The sequence below is a fragment of the Misgurnus anguillicaudatus genome, chromosome 8, assembly GCF_027580225.2.
Source record: "Misgurnus anguillicaudatus chromosome 8, ASM2758022v2, whole genome shotgun sequence".
Lineage (NCBI taxonomy): Eukaryota > Metazoa > Chordata > Actinopteri > Cypriniformes > Cobitidae > Misgurnus > Misgurnus anguillicaudatus.
The window spans coordinates 38,358,806-38,381,428 of NC_073344.2; the positions used below are offsets into that span (position 1 = coordinate 38,358,806).

The 22,623-nt window shown below is 39.9% G+C and overlaps 1 protein-coding gene across 4 annotated transcripts in view; it reads right to left on the minus strand.

The window, feature by feature from the left end:
• Positions 1-563: 563 nt before the first annotated feature.
• agap1 (ArfGAP with GTPase domain, ankyrin repeat and PH domain 1) overlaps positions 564-22,623 on the minus strand; it is a 216,578-nt gene continuing 194,518 nt past the window's right edge. For all 4 annotated transcript variants that reach the window (XM_073870886.1, XM_073870885.1, XM_073870883.1 and 1 more), the window contains 2 exons: positions 6,059-6,314; positions 564-3,829 (listed from right to left, as the gene is read on the minus strand). In XM_073870886.1, coding sequence (XP_073726987.1) covers positions 3,623-3,829; positions 6,059-6,314 — 463 coding nt within the window. In that variant the 3' untranslated portion in view covers positions 564-3,622. The remainder of the gene's footprint in view (positions 3,830-6,058; positions 6,315-22,623) is intronic.

The following is a 22,623-nucleotide window of genomic DNA, read 5'->3' on the forward strand; positions in this document are numbered from 1 at the left end:
TTTTTGTTTAATGGTCTGACTAGTTGCTGAAACTGAACTCTTAAACAAATACCTCGTCGAAAATAACAAATGTTTTGGGTTCCTATGTAAGCTATGTGTAGTTTATTTTGCTTGTTATATAAATAAACTACTTTAAAAGGACTTTGTTGTTATTTATTCTTCGCGGAGTTTACCGGAAGTTACGTGATTACCACGAAAGCCGTTTGTTAATGTTGTTACTGCTGAAACCGTATATAGTTCCTAGCAACATCGGCCTGAAAAATCGCAACTTTTAATTTTCTGTCGACCTTAGTTACACGATGTAACGACAGAAGAGTCAAGTTTTAAATAGGAATTTTTTTTAGCATGATGCTAATGGTCCAATCAGATTCAATGGACTATGCCAAGCCATAACAAAAGTGGTACCGCCAGACCCGGACATCGGCTCAATGGACCCCAAAACGCAAAAAATCAAATGTTTAACTCTAAGTGGAGTGTCCCTTTAAATAAAATCATTTTTTAAGCATCAATATGTCTCGCCTTTAAAATAAATCCTTTCTAAGTAATAAATGAAGAGAACAATATATTAAGAAGCATTTTTTATTGAAAAGAGACACATTACAGTATAAGACTCTGCATCAGGTATAATTTTTCAACACAGTACTGTACAGCAGACACAAACTTAATATAATAACAATAATAATTAGAAATACAACACCGATAATTCTAATAATGATAGATAGTCGTGATGCCAATGGACTGAAGGAAAGAACAAATACAAAACCCAAGTAGTGTGAGAGAGCCCCTCCCCTTTCAGATTAACATATTCATTCATAAATAATTAAACGGGTCTCTCGGTCTTGAACGCATCAAGGATACTGTCGATGAAATGAGGTAACAAACACAAACAAAGTAAACAAAACAAACATATTACTACGTGTTCCTTGATTTTTTACATCTATTTACAAAAACGCAAAAGCTAAGACTGGTGAATGAATATTTGAGTAAAACAAGGATGAATTCAAGCAACTTGGAACGTCCTGATAAATCCCACAAGTCATGTGTTGTTAGAGCACATGGTGGATGTGATCCTTTGGTGCCGTCACGGCATTACCGTAGTCAGATGTGTCTCTTTTGCTCCTTCATGCGAGTGGCTTGTGGACTACATGACAAAAACAGAGCAGTTCTGCTTAAAGTGTTAGATTACAAAGAAAAGGGGAGAGGTTCAAGTTTGTAAAAAAACTTGGCTTTAAAATGGCAGACTCGCTATGTGTCACCTGTCAGGATGCAGTCATTTTATGAAGACGAAGACATTTACACAGGAAGGAAACATTTACATCCGTTCATGCAAAACAAAAAATTAACTCTTTCCACAGAAACAATAAGTGGACATTATATTGTGGGTTCTTTACAAGATCTGTGTTCTGTAGTGCATTTAGTCATAAATAATGGTTATTGTGGTAAAGCCCTTTAAAGGCTGGCTACGATATATACAAGGCAAAAACTATGCAACTTTTCGAGCTGAAAATCAACTATACACCAAACCTGTCTGTCTCTTATCATGGGACCTGTCCTTTACTACAGTAAATATATCCAACTCTCACCGCTTTCCAGCAAGGTCTCGGCCTATTTAAGAGTCTTCACACACAACATTCCTAAACACCAACTCAACTTTCAAGGTCATTTGTAAAGCAAAACCTTACAAGCCTCACATTTAAAACCTTTACATATCACAAACTCTAAGCCAAGTACCTTCACATTATTTCTAAAACCAATGGGAGGAAAAACAAATATTTTGGAGTACGCCAATATCGAACCCTGAATGGGTTCTTTTGTAATGATATACGCCCTGAGACCCCTGAGTCTTGCATCGGCTTTACGTCTCTCAATAACAACAGCAGCTCAGTCCGCCAGGGTGATGTGCACGAACGTGGCGGGAAATTATTACTTGCGTGTCTACCTGGCTAAAATTTGGTTTCGTATTGCTTTAATACTCCTACATATCATTGACGCACAATAAAGATAAAAAAGGAAGAAAATTAGGATTAAGAAGAAAATGTTTAATAATTGTGAAAGTGAATGTTGAAGACACAGAGGATGAACTTGAACTTGACTAAAACAGGAGCACTTGCAACTTTATCACAAACCTTAATCTGCATTTGAAGGCGAGGTTGGGTAAAAAAATAATGGTTTTGTTAGTGGGAGTGTTGTCTTTAAATACTACTAATATGCTTTTAACAGACAAAAAATGTAGTCGGATGTGAAAAGCAGAGTATGTATGTACACAAATAGAGATTGTAGACCCAGAGAGCCCTTCTGTTCACTGAGGCTGTATATGAGGATCAGGACTCAGAAACAGAATCGAGTGCAGTGTAAAGTGTGTGAACAGCAACAGGTAACAAAACCTGAGAGAGAAACATCACTCTTTGAAAGCAACGGCCACGTATTACAAAATAAGAGTTCAGTCACTGTATCATTGATATTCTGTGCTTAGAAAGGTTTTGATACCCTAACGGTTAAAACTGGCTTGATAATAAAGTAAATGCGCGGATCAAAAGATTCAGTCCTGATTAATAGATCTAAAATCAGTATGAATTCCTAACACACACAAACACACGTCTATGCCCGCATACTTCACATGGACCTAAAATGGTGACGTAATAATGTCAGAAGCAGCCCGATGACCTTTCATTTAGGATTCAGGAACATCACGGATGGGCAAGCTGGTATACATCGAAATAAATAAAATACATCCAATCTCTGAAATGAAATTGTGATTCCCTTTACTTCTGAAAAACTTTAAGGATCTCCTGTTGGTCCAGCAAGGAACAACAAAATAAACTCAACTCTGCAATGTTTTTACTGAAAGTTTAAAAGAAAAAGATAGATGCTGATGATTCTGGCTATTTTCCAAACATCACCAAACAGATTTTCACATTTCTTAAAAAAAAAAAGAAAAATATAAAACAAAGTAAACATAATGACCTAAATGACTGACTTAGAAAAGTGTTTGTGTGAGAGAGAAAGAAATAGAGAGATTAAGTAGAAAGAGAGAGAGAAAGCATAATCTTCAGACAGAAAGGCAGATGTCAATGTTTTTAAGTGAAAATCAGTGTGACCACATACACAGTGAAGTTCTGGGTAGTATTTTAAGCCCAGTGTTTGAGTAAGTGTCCCCATCATTACCTGTCTTCATAAACGTGCCCATTGGATCGATGCATCACCTGAACATTGGTTAACTGATCCATACATTAATCTCCCATCACGTACTTAGCAGTTTAAACAGGCACGGTCAAAAAGCAGACTCTGGAGTTGTTGGACACCGGCCTCAAATAAAGTCAGGTGACGATGTGACCCACGTGACTGGCCAAGCCCTCGCCATCCAGTTTTTAAACAATGGGGTTTGCAAAGTCACGGTGCTGTCCGTTTCACAAGCGGCAAGAAGGGCTGTGGGTGCAAACGCAGTGGCTCTGCTCATGCTTCATCATCTTTTTTATCATCAGTCATTCCCTTGAGTCTGGTATATTCTTCTTATGATTCTGATGTACATAGGAAGGCGTATGTTAAGTGAGGTTGAAGGAGTGTTGTCCGAAATGCGTGTGCATATGTGCATGTGTGGGTGCGTATGAATGTGTTCTATGTCTCATATAACTACGTTGTTAATGCTGCTGCAGCTGTTATTGCGATTATTGTTTCTGCGGGAAAGGTTGGGCGTGGCCATAAGTGGGTAACGCTCGTCCGGACAGCCATACTGGAGGAGGACGTCCATGCATTCCTGGCTGTTAGCCTGTCGCGCGTACGCCAGCGCTGTGTTGCCGTGGGCATCCCGCGCCATGATGTCCACCCCGTACTGCAGAGAGAAAGAAAAGAAGGGACTTAGATTTAGCAGGATGACAGACATTCTACATATTCCACTTTTGATTTGTATTATCATTGCTGTAAGACTTTATGTGAAATATTTTGGCATATCAGCTTGTGGTCCAAGGCATACATACAGTAGTGCCATACTGGTAAAGTCAAAACTGGAAATCTTTGTGTTTACTACGCATATGAATAAATGACCGTAATTAGATCATATAATTCAGATTAAGAGACTATAGAAAACAATGTGCATTTAGAAAAGCACTTCACAAATAAAAAAGTACATACACAGCGTTAAATGTAAACTGCTGGTGTTTACCTGGTGGTACCCATAGATACACCAGCAGTGTACATTTAACACTGGTAATTTTGCTGTGTACAGCAATAATCACAACAGGCCAAATGCGGAGACTGACCAAATAAAAAGCCCCACCAAGGCCCAGCCGTTCCCCTTACAGGGGAAAGAATTGATCACCACTGTTATGAACTCATCTGCACACACTTAATGAACTAATCAGTTACATGTTATCTATGGTTATGGTAGTTTCAGTGGGATAGTGTCGCTGGAGTGCTAAACACATTTTCATTTATATATGGCTCATGACAGAAACCCAAACTCATTAATGCATGACCATCCACGTTTTCATGTCAAGGACTTTGCTCCGCCTAGTCAAGGTGATGTAATAAACAGAAAGTGGGACAGATTCTCTCATGCAGCAGCTGTTTTCGATTATGGTTTTTTCCTTTGCTGGTCAGGAGAAGCAATCTTTATTATCTTGATCTTTACATTTTGGCATTTTTAACCCTCATAAGCCCCTATTTTCCTTGGGGGTAAAAATGACCCCAGAAATTAAAAGAGTGATTACAAAAAAACATACATTTTAAATTATACAAATAATATATATTTTTGTTTACTTCCCATCTATACATTAATGCTGTGTTTTGGGAGATATTAAGTACTTTTGTACCTGTTTATCACTAAATTCCTCAACTACGTCATTAGCTTGCCTGTAAAATATCACAATTTGATGAAAATTTCACATATCTAAATTTGATTTAAATTGTTTCTAGATATTGGTCTAGATGTTATGTGTTAAATTTGGTCATCTGGTGTTTAGAAAAAAAAACATAAAAGAATTACAGTTTAGGAAATAAATCACTTCGACCAGCAGATGCCTATAGAGACCGATTCATTTTACTGGATGTGGCCAACTGCTCAACATCAATACTTTAGTGATACATTTTGTGAATTTATGTTTACATAAACATTAGAAAGGACATTAAAAATAAATATTATTTCAAATAGTAGATTTATTTTAGTTTTTGATGCATTTTGAAATGTCTGTTTTTACAAAATGCCACAGAAATTTGACTGAATGTAAGTGTGTGTGTCTCTGTGTTTGTGTGTGTATGTGTGTGTGTGTGTATGTGTGTGTGTGTGTGTATGTGTGAGTGTGTGTGTGTGCGCATGCATGTGTGTCTTTATGTGTGTGTAAGTTTTACTGTGACTTTGTGTGTGTGCGCACACGTGTGTGTTTGTGCGCGCATATGTGTGTGTGTGTGTGTGTGTGAGCATTAGAGCCCAGCAATTTACATTTTTGATTTGCATTTGTGGCTGTTTTTTGCCAAATTTTTAAAAAAATGCTCTCTGTGGCAGTCATACCTTTGTGTGTGTGTGTGTGTGTGTGTGTGTGTGTGTGTGTGTGTGTGTGTGTGTTTGCGTGAGTGTGTGTGATTGAGCATTTCTTTTCTGTATTGCATTTGTGCTCTAGTACCAGGCCTACTTTTCTGTATTAAAATTTTCAGATTTATTCTAGATGCATTGATTTGTTTTGACAAATACAAAGGAAAAACAAAAATGATTTTTTTGCATTTCCCATTCATTTCAATTGGGTTCATTTTTACCCCCAAAGGGCCTCTTTTGGTACATTTTTACACCTCTTTAGAACGACCGAATCAAGCCCAGTTTTTTATATGAATCTTGATAGATAATCTGGAAAAGTCACAAAATCTTATTCCACTGAGATGAAGGGAACCATGTTTTTTAACTAAAGAAAAGTGGCTTGGGGGTAAGATTGTTAGGGTTAAAGAACAGGTCTCTGATTGTCCACTGATGGTTAAATATATAACCAATCAAACAATAATGAATTGAAGAACGAATCCCCAGATAATGTGTATATACAGTATATAGTTATTGTGAACATGCACTGGCTCTTACCCATACAAGTAGTTGTGTGATCACCACATTTCCCTTGCGGCAGGCCAGGTGCAGGGCTGTCCGGCCATCACCTTCGCCGCATGATTCGTTGACCTCATCTCTGGAGCCATGGGCCAATAGAATTACCACGAATCGGAGGTCTTCATCGGCGGTGGCCCGCAGTAATTGCTGTCCCAGAGTCAGTTCTGTGCATGTCAACGACGCCAAAAACAACTTCTGCTCGTACTTGGCCCTGATCCAGCGTTCGCGCTCCTCTCTGAAATCACACACACAGAATATGGATTAAGCTCGAGACTGAACTTGGATGTCGACACACGGTTCACACCGGTGCCATGTTCTGATCTGCCTCTCATTCCAAGTGACATTTAAAAGTTGATGGGATTGGTGTACAGTGATGGAGCTTTTGATATGGTGTATAGTACGGCGAAGAAACATTTACAATCGCTCACGTCTCCATTACACACAGCGGTACCTAGACCTTAATACAGTCATTAAATACAAAGAGCTGTACAATGCAACTACAGAGGTCTTTACTAGTTGTGTAAATCCTACAGTCTTTTAGATCACAGGTCATATTAAATCCTAAAATCACAATAAAAAAATCTGAATAAGGGAAATTAAACCTATACAAACCTTCCCAACTACAGTTTTTTGCTTTTTGCATACAAATACAACTTAATGGTGTTCTGTAGCTCAATTGAACACACATACTGATAAAAATGTATACCTTTAGCATCTGTCTGACAAATGCAACCAACCACAATTTTCTCAATAATAGCACACATTGTGCCCTTTTTTTAATTCGTGTTATACATTTTGAAATTTTATTTTCAGTTTTTTGCATGATGATGATTCCCATAAATGTAATACCGCATTACAGGGAAACATACTTTTTACCAATGAATTAAAAAAAAGCTAACAAAGGCCTGAAGAATAAAAGAAAAAACTACTACAACACTTCACAACAATATTGTATTGAGTACGTAATGAGCAGGTGTTTGTGTGTCAGCTAGACTGAAAGAGAAAACATATCCAATAAAAGAAACCAAAACTACATAAGATATAACAAAGTAAAATAAATAGTGAATGAATGCAGTAGCATGCAGGTGCTAAGAATGGAACTGTGGGTGTGACATGTTAAGCACGTGCAGGAAAGAGATGGTCATAACCAAACGCTGGGCCTTTTATAGCACCCCTGCTCAAACTGTGCTATGATACCACTAATCTCTGTTAATCCCTGCAGAGCAAACAGCCCTTCTCAGACAACTCTGGATTAGTTCAGCTTCAGCTCTTATCTGAAGGGCCGAGGGAGTTCTGATACCCCTGGGGTGGGGAAGGGAGCTGGGCAGAGGATATAGAGCTGTTCCCTAAAACACAGCTGCCCCTCAGGGAGTCTCAACCCGTGAAACCGGAGAACTGAGCTCCTGCAGCCACACTTCCTCCTTACAGGAGGATCTGGAAACAGACTCGATGTATCGGAACAAAGTAGACAGGCGACGATGAAAGACGACTTGCACCCATCTACAGCGCTTACTGTATGTTTAATTCTTTTTTGTGTACGTTGCAAGCCACAGTCACACTGACATGAAGAGCGACTAAAATGGTTTAACTTGGACACCCTGATTACAAATTAGCCATGTATGGATGTCAGGACCCAGAGTGCAAAGGCGATAACATTTTATCAGAGAAGCAGATGGATAAAAATAGGTAATCAATAACCCTGGGGATCGATAGTTTAGTGACATCCTTCTTAATCAAAGTAGCAAAGCCATACTGACAAACCTGAACCCCCACCGCACGCAAAGATTTTCTGTCTAAGGCCACAGCTGAGCCTCACAGCCCAAGCTCACAGTCACAAACCCACACACACAGCATGTAACAATCGCAAAACTAATCTTGCAGACATTTGACCACCAGCATAAATGGCATAATAACGCATATAAGAATGGGTCTCAAAAGCATCATATTAGCAACTTAAAAACCTTTGGACCTCAGGACTTGCTATTCTTTTGTGTCCAGCACATGGACGGTCCTGGGTGAGAATGTCAAACATATGGAAAGATAAAAAAACTGTAGGTACAGCAGAGCTTCTGGTGCATTTGAGAAGCAGGACCCATATCAATGTGGACCAAACACACAGGAGCGATGAAAGAGCAGGAAGGAGAAGCAGATAAGACATGAGCCTGGAGAAGCAGAGAAAAGCTGTTGCATCTGTGGGAACGTTGACAAATTTTATTAACTGTGTGTGCTTTTGGGGAGGGAGAATGTTCCGGGTGCTGCTGGTCAGCTCGGGGTGAGTGAGAGGGCCGGCACGGGGGCCACGGACCACAGCCCTCACACAAAGCATCCTGGGAGTTGTGGATGAGAGCAACAGAAGGGGGAAAAGAGAGAGGAAGAGGCTCGGCAGGGTCTCCCCACGGCCCCTCTTCTCCTCTGTGTCTAGAGGAAATGTGGAGCTTCATTGCTCTTTGAAACGCATGCCTTCCCCAGTTAGCAACGTTGCTAAGGGCCAGGACCGCCTGGATAACGGAAAAAAGCTTCTGTGACCACTTTGTGGTCAAGCTTTTAAACGGTCCATTACTACAACTGACACTAAAAAAACATTACATAACAGCATTTGCCGTTTATGTTTTGGTCTTTCTAAATGTACACATTACATGATGGAAGGGTAAATAGATGTTTCGTAGTAACAAAACCAAATAATGCAAGAAGCAGTGCTTCCACTTTTTGAGTAACACACACATGCACATAGGAGGAAAAAGGTCACCTGGTGCCTCCTATTTTTGTCTTGATGCCCTCCCTATTACTTATTTACACAGAAACTTGCACTTCCATTCAAACGTTTAGGATCACCTACTCATTGTTTACTATCGATTTTTCCACATTGAATTTATATAGTGCTTTTTACAATGTTGCATTATCTATTATTTTAGAATAATAGTAAACTTATCAAAACTATAAAATGACACTATAGGAAATGTAACTAAAAGAATTATGTTGTGAAAGAGGTAATTAAAACAGTTATACTTTAACATCTTCAATGTGGTCACCTTTTGCCTACAGCTTCTAACAATTTCATCAAGCAGCTTCTTGAGGTCTCACCTCATGATCTTTTTAAAACAATATTGAACTGTTTTGGGCTCTTATTTGCTCCGTTACGGTGAAATGAAAAGCATAGAATATTCTTGGTAGAATGTGCCAGTGCCAACACTCATGGTCTAATAGGGTTAAAAGAGTTTTAAGATCATAAAAAACTATTTCAGGCAAGTGACCCCTAACTTTTGAAGGCTAGTGTATGTTCCCACAGATAAAACCAAAATAGTTGAGGACCACTCATATATGCAATGGTTTTTATAACAAGACAAGACAAATATGTGACAATAGACCACAAAACCAAGTCGTAAGACGCATGGGTATATTTGAAGAGTTTGGTTCCAAAACGAAATAACTCGAAAGAACTTCATTTGGACTTTGAACTTTAAGGGCTCTATCATACTCCCGGCGCAATGCAGCGTAATGCGTGACGCAAGTGTCTTTTGCTAGTTTCAACTCGGTGCAATTACCATTTTTACGTTTAGCGCCACGTTGTTTAAATAGCAAATGCATTAGCGCACAATTTTGCGCCCCTGGGCGTTTTGGTGTGAAAACGAGGTGTGTTCAGGCGCATTGTTGGCGCGTTGGTGTGTTGAGGCAACTAAAATAGACTACGCCATTGACCAACAAAAGCTTGGTCTAAAGTCTAAAGTCAATGGGGCAATATGTTTATTGTTATTTAAAGAGCGCGTTTGTATTATGCGCCTATAAATGGGACAACGCAAGTTTGCTTATCACATTGATGCGCAGCAGCACAAAAAGGCTTTTAAATATGAAAAATTAAAGGATTAAAATGTAAATGATTATTATTGAGTCTCTTGGACCGATAAATGAGGACCGATGATGAGACATTAAAAGCCGTAAAGAGCTGCTTCACCTGTAGCCTGTTAAGTAAATAAATGCTTTGCTTTAAACAAATGCATCTATTTTTAAATGTTTTTTAAATGCTACCCCACGGATTTATTGTATATGATGACTCTGTACCTGTGGATATGGTGAGATGAGAAATATTTTTAAGTAAATGCTTTCTAAACAAACAATGGCGCTGTCCGAGTGCTGAAATGGCTCTCAGCACGTTTGTAAATTCTTTATCTCTTGTTTGTTGAAAATAAAGTATTTTTAGACTAGAAACATTTTCTTGCATATTTGCAAATTATTTTATGAGATAACAATAATTATGTAGGATATCAATACATTTACAGCAATTAAAAGCCTGCTATTTGTACTTCTATGACTGAAAGAAAAAGGCTTTTAAAGGTTTTATTTAAAAAAATTTAAATTCCAATAAAAATGAAAACAACACATTTTTTAAACATTATTCTCAAACTGGTGGTCTTCTTTCTCCGCTTAGTTTTTCAGTTTAAAATTCCGCTTTCTAAATAGGGATTAGGTATGGCGCCAGGCGCAACTGGCTTTTAAAGGGGATGAGAGCTGAGGCTCTCATTGGTTTATTGCATGTTATGCACAAAAAACACCCATTACTCATTAGAAGTTTAGGAACAACCCTTTTAGGCCATGCGCTTGGCGAATAAACCATTTTTCCGGTCGTTAAATTAGCAAAAGTGGAATCGGATACACCCATTTAGACAGTGCGCTTTAGACAATGTGCTTAGATCGTTAAATTAGGGCCCATGATAACATAAGAATAAACATGTTTTAAAACAAATTAAAAATGGAGTTATCTCGTTTTGAAACCAAACTATTAGTTTCTAGAAAATGCAAAAATACATTGCATGGGCCAAATTATCTATTTTTCTTTGATTCTTTTAAAAATCAAACGTATATTATGTAAAGATAATTTATAATGAAGATAATTTTCTAGCGCAAATTTGCATGGCACGCAAATTCATACGCGATTTAACACAGCTTACGCAAGTGCTGCATTTAAACAGTTGCGTAATTCAAAGTTAAAGTAAAATGAGCACGTCTGCATGCGCATTTATTAGCCCCTCCCACCCGGTGATACTGGTATCACCGGGTTTGTGACGCGCTGATTAACCGCTTGGAAAATTCTGTCACCGCAGCAACCCTACCTTAAATTAGTTATATACTTTATTTGGACTTTGAACTTTAAATGTGATTTCTTCAATACTTTGATTTTTTCACCACCACATTCCAAATTTTTTAATTAATGTATCTCGGTCAAAAACTGTCCTATCCTAACAAACCATAAATCAACGGAAAGCTTATTTATCAAGTTGAAATTGAAATATCAATTTAAAAAATTACTCTTACGACTGGGTCACATATATTTAAAATATCCTGCCAATAAACTCTCAACACAAACCTGTTTACAATAATCTATTTATTTGTAAAGCTAAACATGATTTAGCAGATTTAAAGTTGCAGTGTGTAATTTTTAGAAAGATCTCTTGACAGAACTGCAAAATAATATAAAAAACTAAATTATCAGGGGTGTATAAAGACCTTTCATATGAACCGTTGTGTCTTTATTGCCTTAGAAGCCCTTAACGGACAAACTTTTTTACTAAGTCGTCTCCAACGATGGCGGCTACCGTAGCTTCTCTATGTGTTTCAAAAGTAAGAGGTGAGCAGTGGACTGAGCCGTTGGTTGCAATTCGCAACCTCACCAAGATGCCGCTAAAATTTGCACACTAGACCTTTAAGTGCCATTTAAATGTTGAGGACAGACTAAAATCGTTTTCACATAAAAACGATAAAAAACAAAAAATAGTATAGACACAAATGTATGCTCATAAAAAAAATCAGTACAGAAATAAATATGATCTTGTTTTTGCTTATCATAAATTCACGTCAAGTGTAAAGTATCAATTATCAATGCGATGGCACAGAAAACCATGTATAAACATCCATGATTAAACAAAAGAGCAAACAAATGCCCAGCGGTGGGAACTGCTGGCCATATCATTAGCTGAATCTTGGGGAATACATCCTAACACAGGATGTAGGCAAATTAAATTAGCTACTTTGTTCCATGTGTGTGTTGTGTGTGTATATGTACCTGTCTGTAGCTCTTAGCCTGTAGTCAGTGTCTCTCCACTGGGGAGGGAATGTCGCTGGCACACTGCGGGTTTCTGCTTGACTCTAATTAAAAACTACTGGTCATGCAAGTTAGATCCAAAATGGCTGCATGATGTACCATTGAACCTAATCTAATCTGTGTCAATTAGATTTCCTTCTGAAGAAAGCGGCTAAATTGTAGCAACAATTACAGCAGTATGTGTTATCTTAGTGAAAACTATAATTAACATGTTTTTAAGGTTTTTAAAGGTATACTGACACATTCTTGTAAAAACATCTGTTTGTGTGACAGGTTCAATAGAGAGTGTTGCGGGGAATGCTGTGGGATGTTTACCTGAGGAAAAGGTAGGGAGGGGGTTTGTGAACGGACAGTAACCTCGTCACTATTGGAAACGGTCAGGCGGAATGCAACAGGCCGGGTCACAGGGGAATAATCGGGTGTCTACATCAATCTCTTGTCAGGATGGTTTCCTGTTTGTGATTGTGTGTGTGCGTGCTAGCTTTGTGTTCTCCCTGGACGATCACTTTGTGGGGTTGTGTTTACACACTTGCCAGCGCTTCCTGTCCAGCTCAAAGCCAACGGCTGTTTACCCAACACTGACAGGCGTCCTGCTAAAGCAGCCGCCCGTGACAGGACGGCCGCCCTCCAGCTGCCACTGTCTCCAGAACCCCCCCATCCCAAACACACGCACCTCTGAACTTTTTAAAGGTTCAGGTCAATGGGACATCCAGAGAGTAAAGAGCACATGTGAGATGTTTCAATGACTATTTGTTCACCAGTTTTCAAGTTAAAATGAGTAAAAGATTCAGAGATTAGACGACGACTTTTGTTGAGATCGACGTTGATGTTCTTTTCTTTCAGGCTAATTATACCGCTAATTCAGCTCATTAGTGCCCTACTGACTCACAGGTAATGAACTCTGACAGGCTAAATCTGTCAAACAGACAGCCTCGCACATTTACCTGCGCATGCGCTTACGGATGCATGCTCATTTATCTCAGTGTTTAACCCTTACTGCAGTACATATACACAAATGAAGCACTGTTTACACTCCCATTACCTTTCCACACAGGTACTAATAACACTACTTTGTGGGTCCAAAGAAACTCTGCAGGGACACAGGATCTTGCATAAGCATGATTATGTGCTTAAAGGCTGTCTGAAATGTATTGAATGTATTTGAGTTTGAGACAATTTAAAGGGTTTCAATATCAAGGCAAGTAATCACCTGCAACTACAAACTCAACAAAAGATCTCCAGCCATTTTCTGAATGAAGAAACTCGACTGACGAACATTTGTGAGGTGAATAAGGTACAATTCTACTCCAAGAGCCGCTCTGTTCTTGCCCCCCTCCCACCCCCTTTCCTAACAAGAAAAAAACACGGGTCTGAAATCAATTATCCTCTCCAGCCTAGTCATTAGCTGCCCTTGGATAGACACAGATAATTAAGCTCAGAGCTTCTTTTAATATTACGGGCACTTAGCGATTCTGATTCTGACTGAGCTCTGGCCTGCACCACACTCAAATCAGTCCCACTGGAGGCAATGGGCCACACTCATATGAGGTTCCATTAACTGGATCAGAACGCTTCAGTGGCGGCATGCAAATGGGGGCCAAAGGGCAAAGACAGAGGAAAAAGTATGTGTGTGAGAGAACAGAAATCTGCTAAGCATCAGTAAAACTCCAAAGAGCCTCATTGTTGAGTTTCTGAACTCTGTGATTCGCTCATTGCCACTTAAATTAAGTTGAAAGATGACACAAAATTATGGGGAGAGACACGTGCTGGATTCGAACCCAGGTCGCAACTTCTGGTATGCTTACACGTAGAATCAATTTTACACTGAGCTGTGTAAAACTAATGTATACAATGGTTGCCTGGCTGCCAAACCTCTCGGCACAGTTGTGATCCATGCTCGTTGGGTGTGTAATGATAAATCGTCCGATGATGTTTGCTATGCTTCTCAAAGAAGGTGCTCTCGTTAGGGATGCACCGAAATGAAAATTCTTGTCCGAAACCGAAAACAGGAAAGGGCACTTATACGCACACACACAAAGAGACGGAGAGTGAATCCAAACAGCGCAACAGTCGCTCCACATAAAAACGTTACGTTGGATTTCGTTGCTTCATTCGCCAAATGTATGTTAATGGATTACAGTATGAGACACATTAGCGCGACTCTCTCTAAAGTTTACACATTAAGACATGCTTAATCTTTGCAGACGCATGCAAACAGCTCGACCATGAGTGAAACCTGCTTGAGCACGAAGGGGAGGGGTGTGTGACGACTGATCACCGTGAGTGAAACCCAAGCGCTAGCGCACAGATGGGAGGGGTGCGGTTGACATTCATTTTCGGTTGACATTTTCGACTGGATTTTTATTTCGGCCCGAAACGGATAATGCCATTTTCGGCCGAAATTTTCGGCGACCGAAATTTCGGTGCACCCCTAGCTCTCGTACAGAAACTCCAGGGTTTTCCGCAGCACTTTGCAGTTCGGGCAACCCGCCTAAGCTGAGAAACCCTACCGCCTTAACTAGGTCGTCCAAAAATAAAGGCTGTTAAGTGCATCTCGGAGAATAGTGTGGACCCGTTTCACACCGCAAGCGGGCACGCGCGCCACAGGGCCGAAATGAGAGAAAGACGTGGTCCGGACTGTCACTGTCTTGGGGATAACTAGCCAGTTGATAAAAAATCGCGAGGAATAGCGCGGACACCACATGACCGAAATGGTCCGTCACTGTCTAGAGCAGGGATGGGCAACTTTGATAATGCCGAGGGCCAGCATTTTTCTCCTTTATACCAAAGGGGCCAGAACCACACGCACTTTATCTTAATTTCCTTTATTAAGAAACCACAATATATAATTAACCTGTCTTTAAAGATTTTAACTATAAAACTTAGCAATTATGCTAATTCTAAATCATAACTTTATTTTCAGTGGACAAGCATTGCAGATAAAACTTCTTAACTGCATTGCTTTAACATCTGTAACAAGCAAGGCACTTTTAAATTAGAATAGAGGAGTTTCTCATCCTGCCCTTAGAGAACAAAATTATTTGAAATAAATAACACATAAATTCAAAACAAAATTTTAATAACAATGTATTTTACCTTTCAAATCTGAGATCAATTCTGGCCCGAGTACGACCCGTCACCCAAACCAGTGGCATTGGTTTTAACCCGACTGGACCCGAATGTAAACTGACGTGTGTGCAGTCTGCAACCCCCGGTGGCCTCGCAACAAATTTGGCGAGCTGCTCCATTTGTTTATATGACGATGACACCAAGGTAACCACAAAAATTTACATGAAAAATATCTGACATGTCTGTCTGAACGAAAATTAACCTATCGCCAGCCACACAATGTCGCAAGCACTCTTGCAAACAGAGGAGAGGTTTGAAAAGGACATTGACATACACATGCGAGAGTTTTCTCTGGTCCATTCGGCAAAAACACGTTCATTTTAAATAACCTGAGACCTGATTATTGTACCCGACCCGTGTCCGAGGCATGCGTGAAACTTTTAGACCCGAACCTGATCGGGTCTTGGGTCGGACCTCGGGTTTTCGGACTCCGTGAAGACCTCTTCTTCACATAAGCCCAAACACAGGACTATGCTTACTGTGAGGATCCTCGGGACCTAGCGCCCCCTCCTGGTTGGGAGTATTTACGTCCTAATACAAAAATCATCATTTTTAAAGTATTTGATTATGTAGAATTTACCCCGGGCCGTTTGTGGCCCTCGGGCCGCCAGTTGCCCATCCCTGGTCTAGAGGATAGCCAGTTATTGTATTAGTCTATAGTTCTTATTTAAAATAAGTTTAGCTGGTGATTTTGTTGTTTGAGCAACCTGCTAGCTAGGTTTCACGTGCCTGTTGATAAGATATTGTTGAGCGCTCATGCTCACGTTATTTATGTGCATTATTTACATGCTACAGTAGTTACACTCCTTAAAGAAAATTTAATTAATAGTGGGAAATAATCTGTTTTTACAATCTTTGCGCTATCTATCATTGTTCGCCAGACATTCTACAACATCTGCTTTAGTTTGTATTTATTAAACCCTTTAGTTTTACTTCATCACCCAGCTATTCCCATTAGAGGTATCTGTTAAAAACATTTAATTAATTAATAATCTAGTATGTGTTCATTTTCTGTCATAGTTTCTTCAAAATTAAGTTTTATTTTAGTGTTTTAAATAAAAATATTTTAATTTTCATCATGACGCAAACACCCCGCACCTTTGATTGCCACGCTCCCTGCCCCGATACCACCTTAACTAACAAAGTTTCTGCGGGAAACCCTGAACTCAATACACCCCGCAGAAGAGGTACCATTTACACACGGGAATGCCTATAAGTGTATTTTTATCGCAGTTCTTCAAACCTTTTCAGGTATTTTCATGATAATAAAGAAAGTGTATAATGATTATGATTGACGAGTGTTGCGTTTTTAAATGCTTGTTATAAACGACTCAAACTCACAGTGATTTTAGATGGATAAGGACTTCCTGAATGAAAGAGCTGTGCATAATATCGCCATTGCAATTCAGAATTGATACCGGACATATTAGTATGTATGTGTCGTGATTTATCGTTATACCCCTAATGCACGTCGTCTCCACTCATCTTTAGCAAACCAAAACATTTTCGACAAGGTATTAGTTTCAGAGTTCAGTTTTTGCCAATAGCCAGACTGATAAATAAATAAAGACCGGAAGTACTTTAATTCAGGCACGTAACTGTGAAGATGTGTGTGTCCGATGAAACCATCTATACAGGGAGGTATGAAGAAAGACATACAGAAAGGGCACGAGATAACAAAAAATACGCAAATTATTTATTCTGCATTAAATTGGACAAAAAGTAGACCGAATTATGATTCTGCCATTAAATGCTCTCTTGCTTCATATTATCTGACTTTCTTTTAATACGCTGTGCTCTGATTGGCTGTTATCAGCCAGTTTAATGTCAATTGTAAATTGGAAGGCTTGTTAGCCAAGTTGGGACATGATTACGGGCAATGGCAGGCAGTCATGTAAAAAATAATATCTATTAGCCTAATCTAATCAAGAAGTCCTTTTACAGATGAATTACAATGGGGCAGCCAATTATTTGAAACATTTGTGCAGTGGTTTCTGTCAGGGAAAGAGGAGAAAGCGAGACATGGGGAGGAATTGAGGAGCTGTTTAACATGCAGGCCATGAGCTGGATCACATCACTGGTCTTCTCACAGGAACGAGGTCAGAGGCTGACAAACGCAGATCAGCTTGTTAATGCTGGTGAAATGGACCACCGTGATTGTCTGTCAGTGCGAACAGGAAAACGAGGAATAAGGAAATGACTAGAAGATGTGTAGTACAAATTTAAGTATGTCAAAATGTGTGGGAAATTAATTTCTTATTCTTCTACGCAAAGAGAAAGTTGGGTGAGTAAGCGACTCCTGAGACATTACTGCATTAATAGCACGTTGCTGTCCGTCTACGCCTGGATCTGAGGAAGAATTGAGCCCAGCAGGACCCCCCGACTCCCCCCATCCCCATCCATCCCCGGGGCCCAATCTGATCTCTGCTTTGGGGACGCGCACCTGCACCCCGGCCCAGATTAAGAGCCGGGTCTAATTTGAAATCTGTTAGCTCTGCCCTTTCAGAGACCGATATCTGGCCATAAAGAGGCTCTTTCTCAGCCACTTACTGCTGAATTATTATGAGACGGGCATTGCTCATGATAAGGCATGTGGCTGCGAGAATCAGGCTGTGTGAGGAGCTCAATATCTCAGTTGTCTGATGGAGGTAAGGCTTCTGTGGACCAAAGCATGCTTGTGTACAGCTTGCTGTGCATTTTCACATACAACATTCAGAGTTGAAGTCTAATGCTGCGTTTACACCAGCCGCAATAGAAGCGTCAAGCGCGAGTGGTTTCAATGTTAAGTCAATTTAAAGACGCGTTGACGCGCATGATGAGATCTCACGGCGTGAATGAGGCGTTTAGCATGGCGCGGTAGACGCGTTTCCACCTCACGCTTTTTGTGCATTTTGAGTTTGACGAGAATTTGTGGCTGACGTCAGAGTTGAAAAATGTGAACTTTGGCTAATTTTTTTGCCGCGTTAACCTATCAGAAGCCTGCTTGCTTCTGTGGCGGCAGCCCCGCCCGGAGTCACTCATTCAACATGAAGGAACGCTTGATATTGTCCGTGAGCAGTCACCCAGAGCTATACGACACAAGTTTTTTTTTTCTGTAGAGACAGGAATGAACATTGGGCAACCTGGTAAGTTGTAAATACACATTTCACTTTTGAGTCACGTTGACGTTTATCGATCCGCGCCGTTTATTTTCCCCCTATAGTAAGGGACCAAATACAAACCGGTAACTCTCTCGATAAATGCACAATCAACATCAGCCATCTTGCAAACAGACAACCACATAGCACTTGCCCCTCCCACAAGCGGCGGATTTTGCCTCTGACGCGCGTCAAATGCTTGCTTTTTATGTGCGTCTACTTCGCTCTAGACGCACGAATGCATTCAAACTGTTCAAGCGGCAAACTAGGCACGGTAGACGCGATTTTGACGCCTCAAACGCGGTTGGTGTAAACGCAGCATAAAACCAGGAATGAACATTGGGCAACCTGGTAAGTTGTAAATACACATTTCACTTTTGAGTCACGTGACGTTTATCGACCCACGCCATTTATTTTCCTCCTATAGAAAGGGACCAAATACAAACCGGTAACTCTCCCGATAAATGCACAATCAACATCAGCCATCTTGCAAACAGACAACCGCATAGCACTTGCCCCTCCCACAAGAAGCGGATTTTAACGCGCGTCAAATGCTAGCTTTTTCCGCGCGTGTACTTCGCTCTAGATGCGCAAATGCATTCAAACTGTTCAAGCGGCAAACTAGGTGCGGTAGACGTGATTTTGACACCTCAAACGCGGTTGGTGTAAACGCAGCATAACACCACAATCATACATATCTATTGACTGTGCAAAAATGTAAATAGTCAGAGACAGAATTTGGGAACGCATCATTAACATGCACTAGAAAAAAGAAGTGTGTGAACAAGGCATGTATTTCTCATGTAAAGACATTCTCGCTCGGTGACAGGCTGTGAAACGTCAACGTGTCGCTGAGAGTTGGCATTATGGGATGCCAGCGAGCACCACCCTCCTAATAAGTCACCACGAGGCGCAATTAGCAGAGCTGTCACTCCTACACTGCCTGGTCCGCTAATACAGACCGGCACTGTGTGTGTGTGGCAGGAGAGTGGAGGCTCTGTTGTCCGTGGCAGTAATTAAAAAAATGAGACCGCAACATGGCCCGGCTGCCACCACAGAGCACTCGTGCCAAAACCTATCGCCTCGGAGAGAGCGAGCGTGAATGTGTGCCTGTGTTTAAACAGTCCCTAAAATAAGCCCACAGCAGTGTCTTTGAGCGTCCTCTTACTGCCTGGGCTTTTAAAGACAGTGGAGGTGTTAATTTATAACGGGCAGTAAAAGGTTAATGGGTATGTTTAGAGATTCTCTCGGGCTCTATCATACATAACGCCTGACTGGCCTATTGGGTAACAGGATGAAACTTCCTCTTAAAACATCAGTCTTCAGCCTTTTTTCATACAGTTATGGCCCATGGACTTGTTATATATTGTATAAATTGGCTTGGCCTATAGTAACATGCATAAGGAATCACATTAGTATAATTTTGTACTTTGTTATGATCTGAATAAATCATTATTGATGTACAGAGAATTAGCTTTTTACATAAAACATGTTTAAGGGGAAAGTTCAAATTAAACATTTGTGACCCTCTCTGGGTGTGAAGTTGAGGTTAAAGTCTCATGATCTAATTTTTTTTTAAGATATCAAGGTTATATTTTCACAGAACGGTCTTTACATTATAAAATAGTAAACAAAAAAACATGACTTAAGCTGTATTTTCATAAACAGGGTCAAATTTGACTTCTCAACAGCTACAACTCCTGACACATAATGCTTCTCATCAGATCCAGGTGGGCCATCTGAGTGTGATCATCAGTCCCAAACATAATTTTAAACAGGGGAACGAGGGATGATCCACACACAGATGATGATTCCACACAGAGTTGTGGAAGAGAGCGGTTGTCTCTCCGATACCTACACCCCACATCCCCAAAACAGGGCACTAATTGAAAGGCGAGAGTAGCCCAGACCTTGACAGGCGGGAGGTCAGCCTAATTGCTGCTGGCCATATTTAACATTAAGATAATCAGCCCATTAATTACCCTTTGGATCATTAAATCAGTCGCTTGCAAAATGAAATTTCGAGCTCTATTACTCACTTGAGAGACCACGAGGGTGGGTTTTCATTTATCAGCCACCAATCCTGGATGCAGCGTGCGCACACTAATGCCAGTGCTGTTCGCTAGGATGCAAGCTCTGCCTCGAAGCATAATGCTGCCACATGCTTATCAGGAGGACGTGCACGTCAAACGAAAAATTCAAACATGCTTTTTTACCCCACTCAAAATGGAGAGTACACTTTCGATTACATCTTTTCAGATTCACACTGTCAAGGAATTCAAATTCACTTTCACCTAGTTAGACTGAAGGCATTTGGTTACAAGCTAAAATCAATTCAATGGCGCAGTAAATCATGTTAAGACAGCAAATTAAATGCAATTGCACTGACAAAATCGAAACGATGTGCATCCATCCAGTCCTATGCTATACTACAATTTTACATTTATTTAGGAATTTTGTTGGACTTAAGCAGGGTTTTCTAACTGGAGTTTGCAAACCCCTAGAACTGGGAGAGGGAACTGCAGTGGGTTTGTGAGAATATGACCTAAATTTTAACGTAAAAAAAGACAAACATGGACCACAAAACTGGTCAAGGGTTAGTTTTATAAAATTGAAACGTATACATAATCTGAAAGCTGAATAAATACTTAATAATAATAATAAACAAAACCATTGATGTATGGTTTGTTAGGATAGGACAATATTTGTCCAAGATTGAACTATTGAAAATCAAATCTGGATTCTGAAAGTGCAATAAAATCAAAATATTGAGAATATTGGGTAAACATTAAGCCTTTAAAGCATCCACTGAAAATCAAGTTTTGATATATTTACAGTGGAAAACGTAAAAAATATCTTTAAGAAACATGAACTTTACAAAATATCCTAATGATTTTTGGCATAAAAATTTGATAATTTGGACCCATACAACATACTTTTGGTTTTTGCTACAAATATACCTGTGCATCTTATGGTCCAGGATCACATATATCTTATATACTGGTGACAGTGTATAAAACCATGTCAATTATCTGGCTAATGATTAAATTAATAGTTAATGGTAGCTAAGGGGTAAACTGTGACTGCTCCTATGAACTGACGATGTTGTGCAGCAAACTAAAACTCTGAACTTTGATACTGGATTGTGCAATAGCAGCTTTATTACATTTCTATGTGAAGTTCAACTCTTACCCCACCAGCTTTGTTTTTTAAATTGCCAGCCAGCGGCAGCATTTTTTATGATTTTTACAAAAGTTTAATGCCTTAGAAAATGTTCTTCTTAAAATATATAAACATACAATACATCAAATGAAAGAACAGACCTTCTCTGCTTTAAAAAAACACAAAACATTTCATCCTACCTTTATTTGTTTTCTTTGTATCATCTCTCAAATACGGGTAGATTTTGAGCAAAAAGCTAACAATTACATTTTTGTGATAGACTCTTGATGGAGATCAGATTTAGAGCGATCCTCAAAATATACATAGAGTTCTTATGCTACATTTACACCAGCTGCGGTAGAGGCGGCAAGCGCGGGTGATTTTCATGTTAAGTCAATGCAAATACGCGATTACACGCGGATTATTATCCTGTGGCGCGGTACACGCGGTAAGTGCTGCGCGGATGGGGCATTCCGCGCGAATTAAGCGTTGCCGTGGGAAACGCGCAAGTTGAAAAATCTGAACTTCGGCGGATTTCCGGGCCGCGTTAAACAATCTGGACCTTGCTGTAGTAGTGACGTGATTACAGTAAGAGAGCGGAGTGGCAGATGCCCCTCTCATGACACAAATTTACTAGAATTTCACGCTTGAATGAAGCGAGTAAACTCAAATGTTCAAGCGGCCAACTATGCGTGAATAGCCCGTTTTTGCCGTCCCTACCGCGGCTGGTGTAAACGCAACATTAGTGTTTGCCCTAAGGTGTTGCTTCCGAGTTTTATAAGTTGGGTAAGAGCGCCATCTGCTGAATAATAGCGGAAATACGGATTGACGGAAAAACTCGTCAATGGCAGGGAAGCGTTTTCTTTTAATTGACATAACTAGTCAATGGCAGGGAAAGAGTTAAAATCATTCATGTTTTACTTAATAACTGAATAATTGAATCCTTGACATGACACAACTGAACTGAGGTTTCAAAGGAGCACCTTTTTGTCCATATTTCTGTGGCTGTTCAACCGTTTACT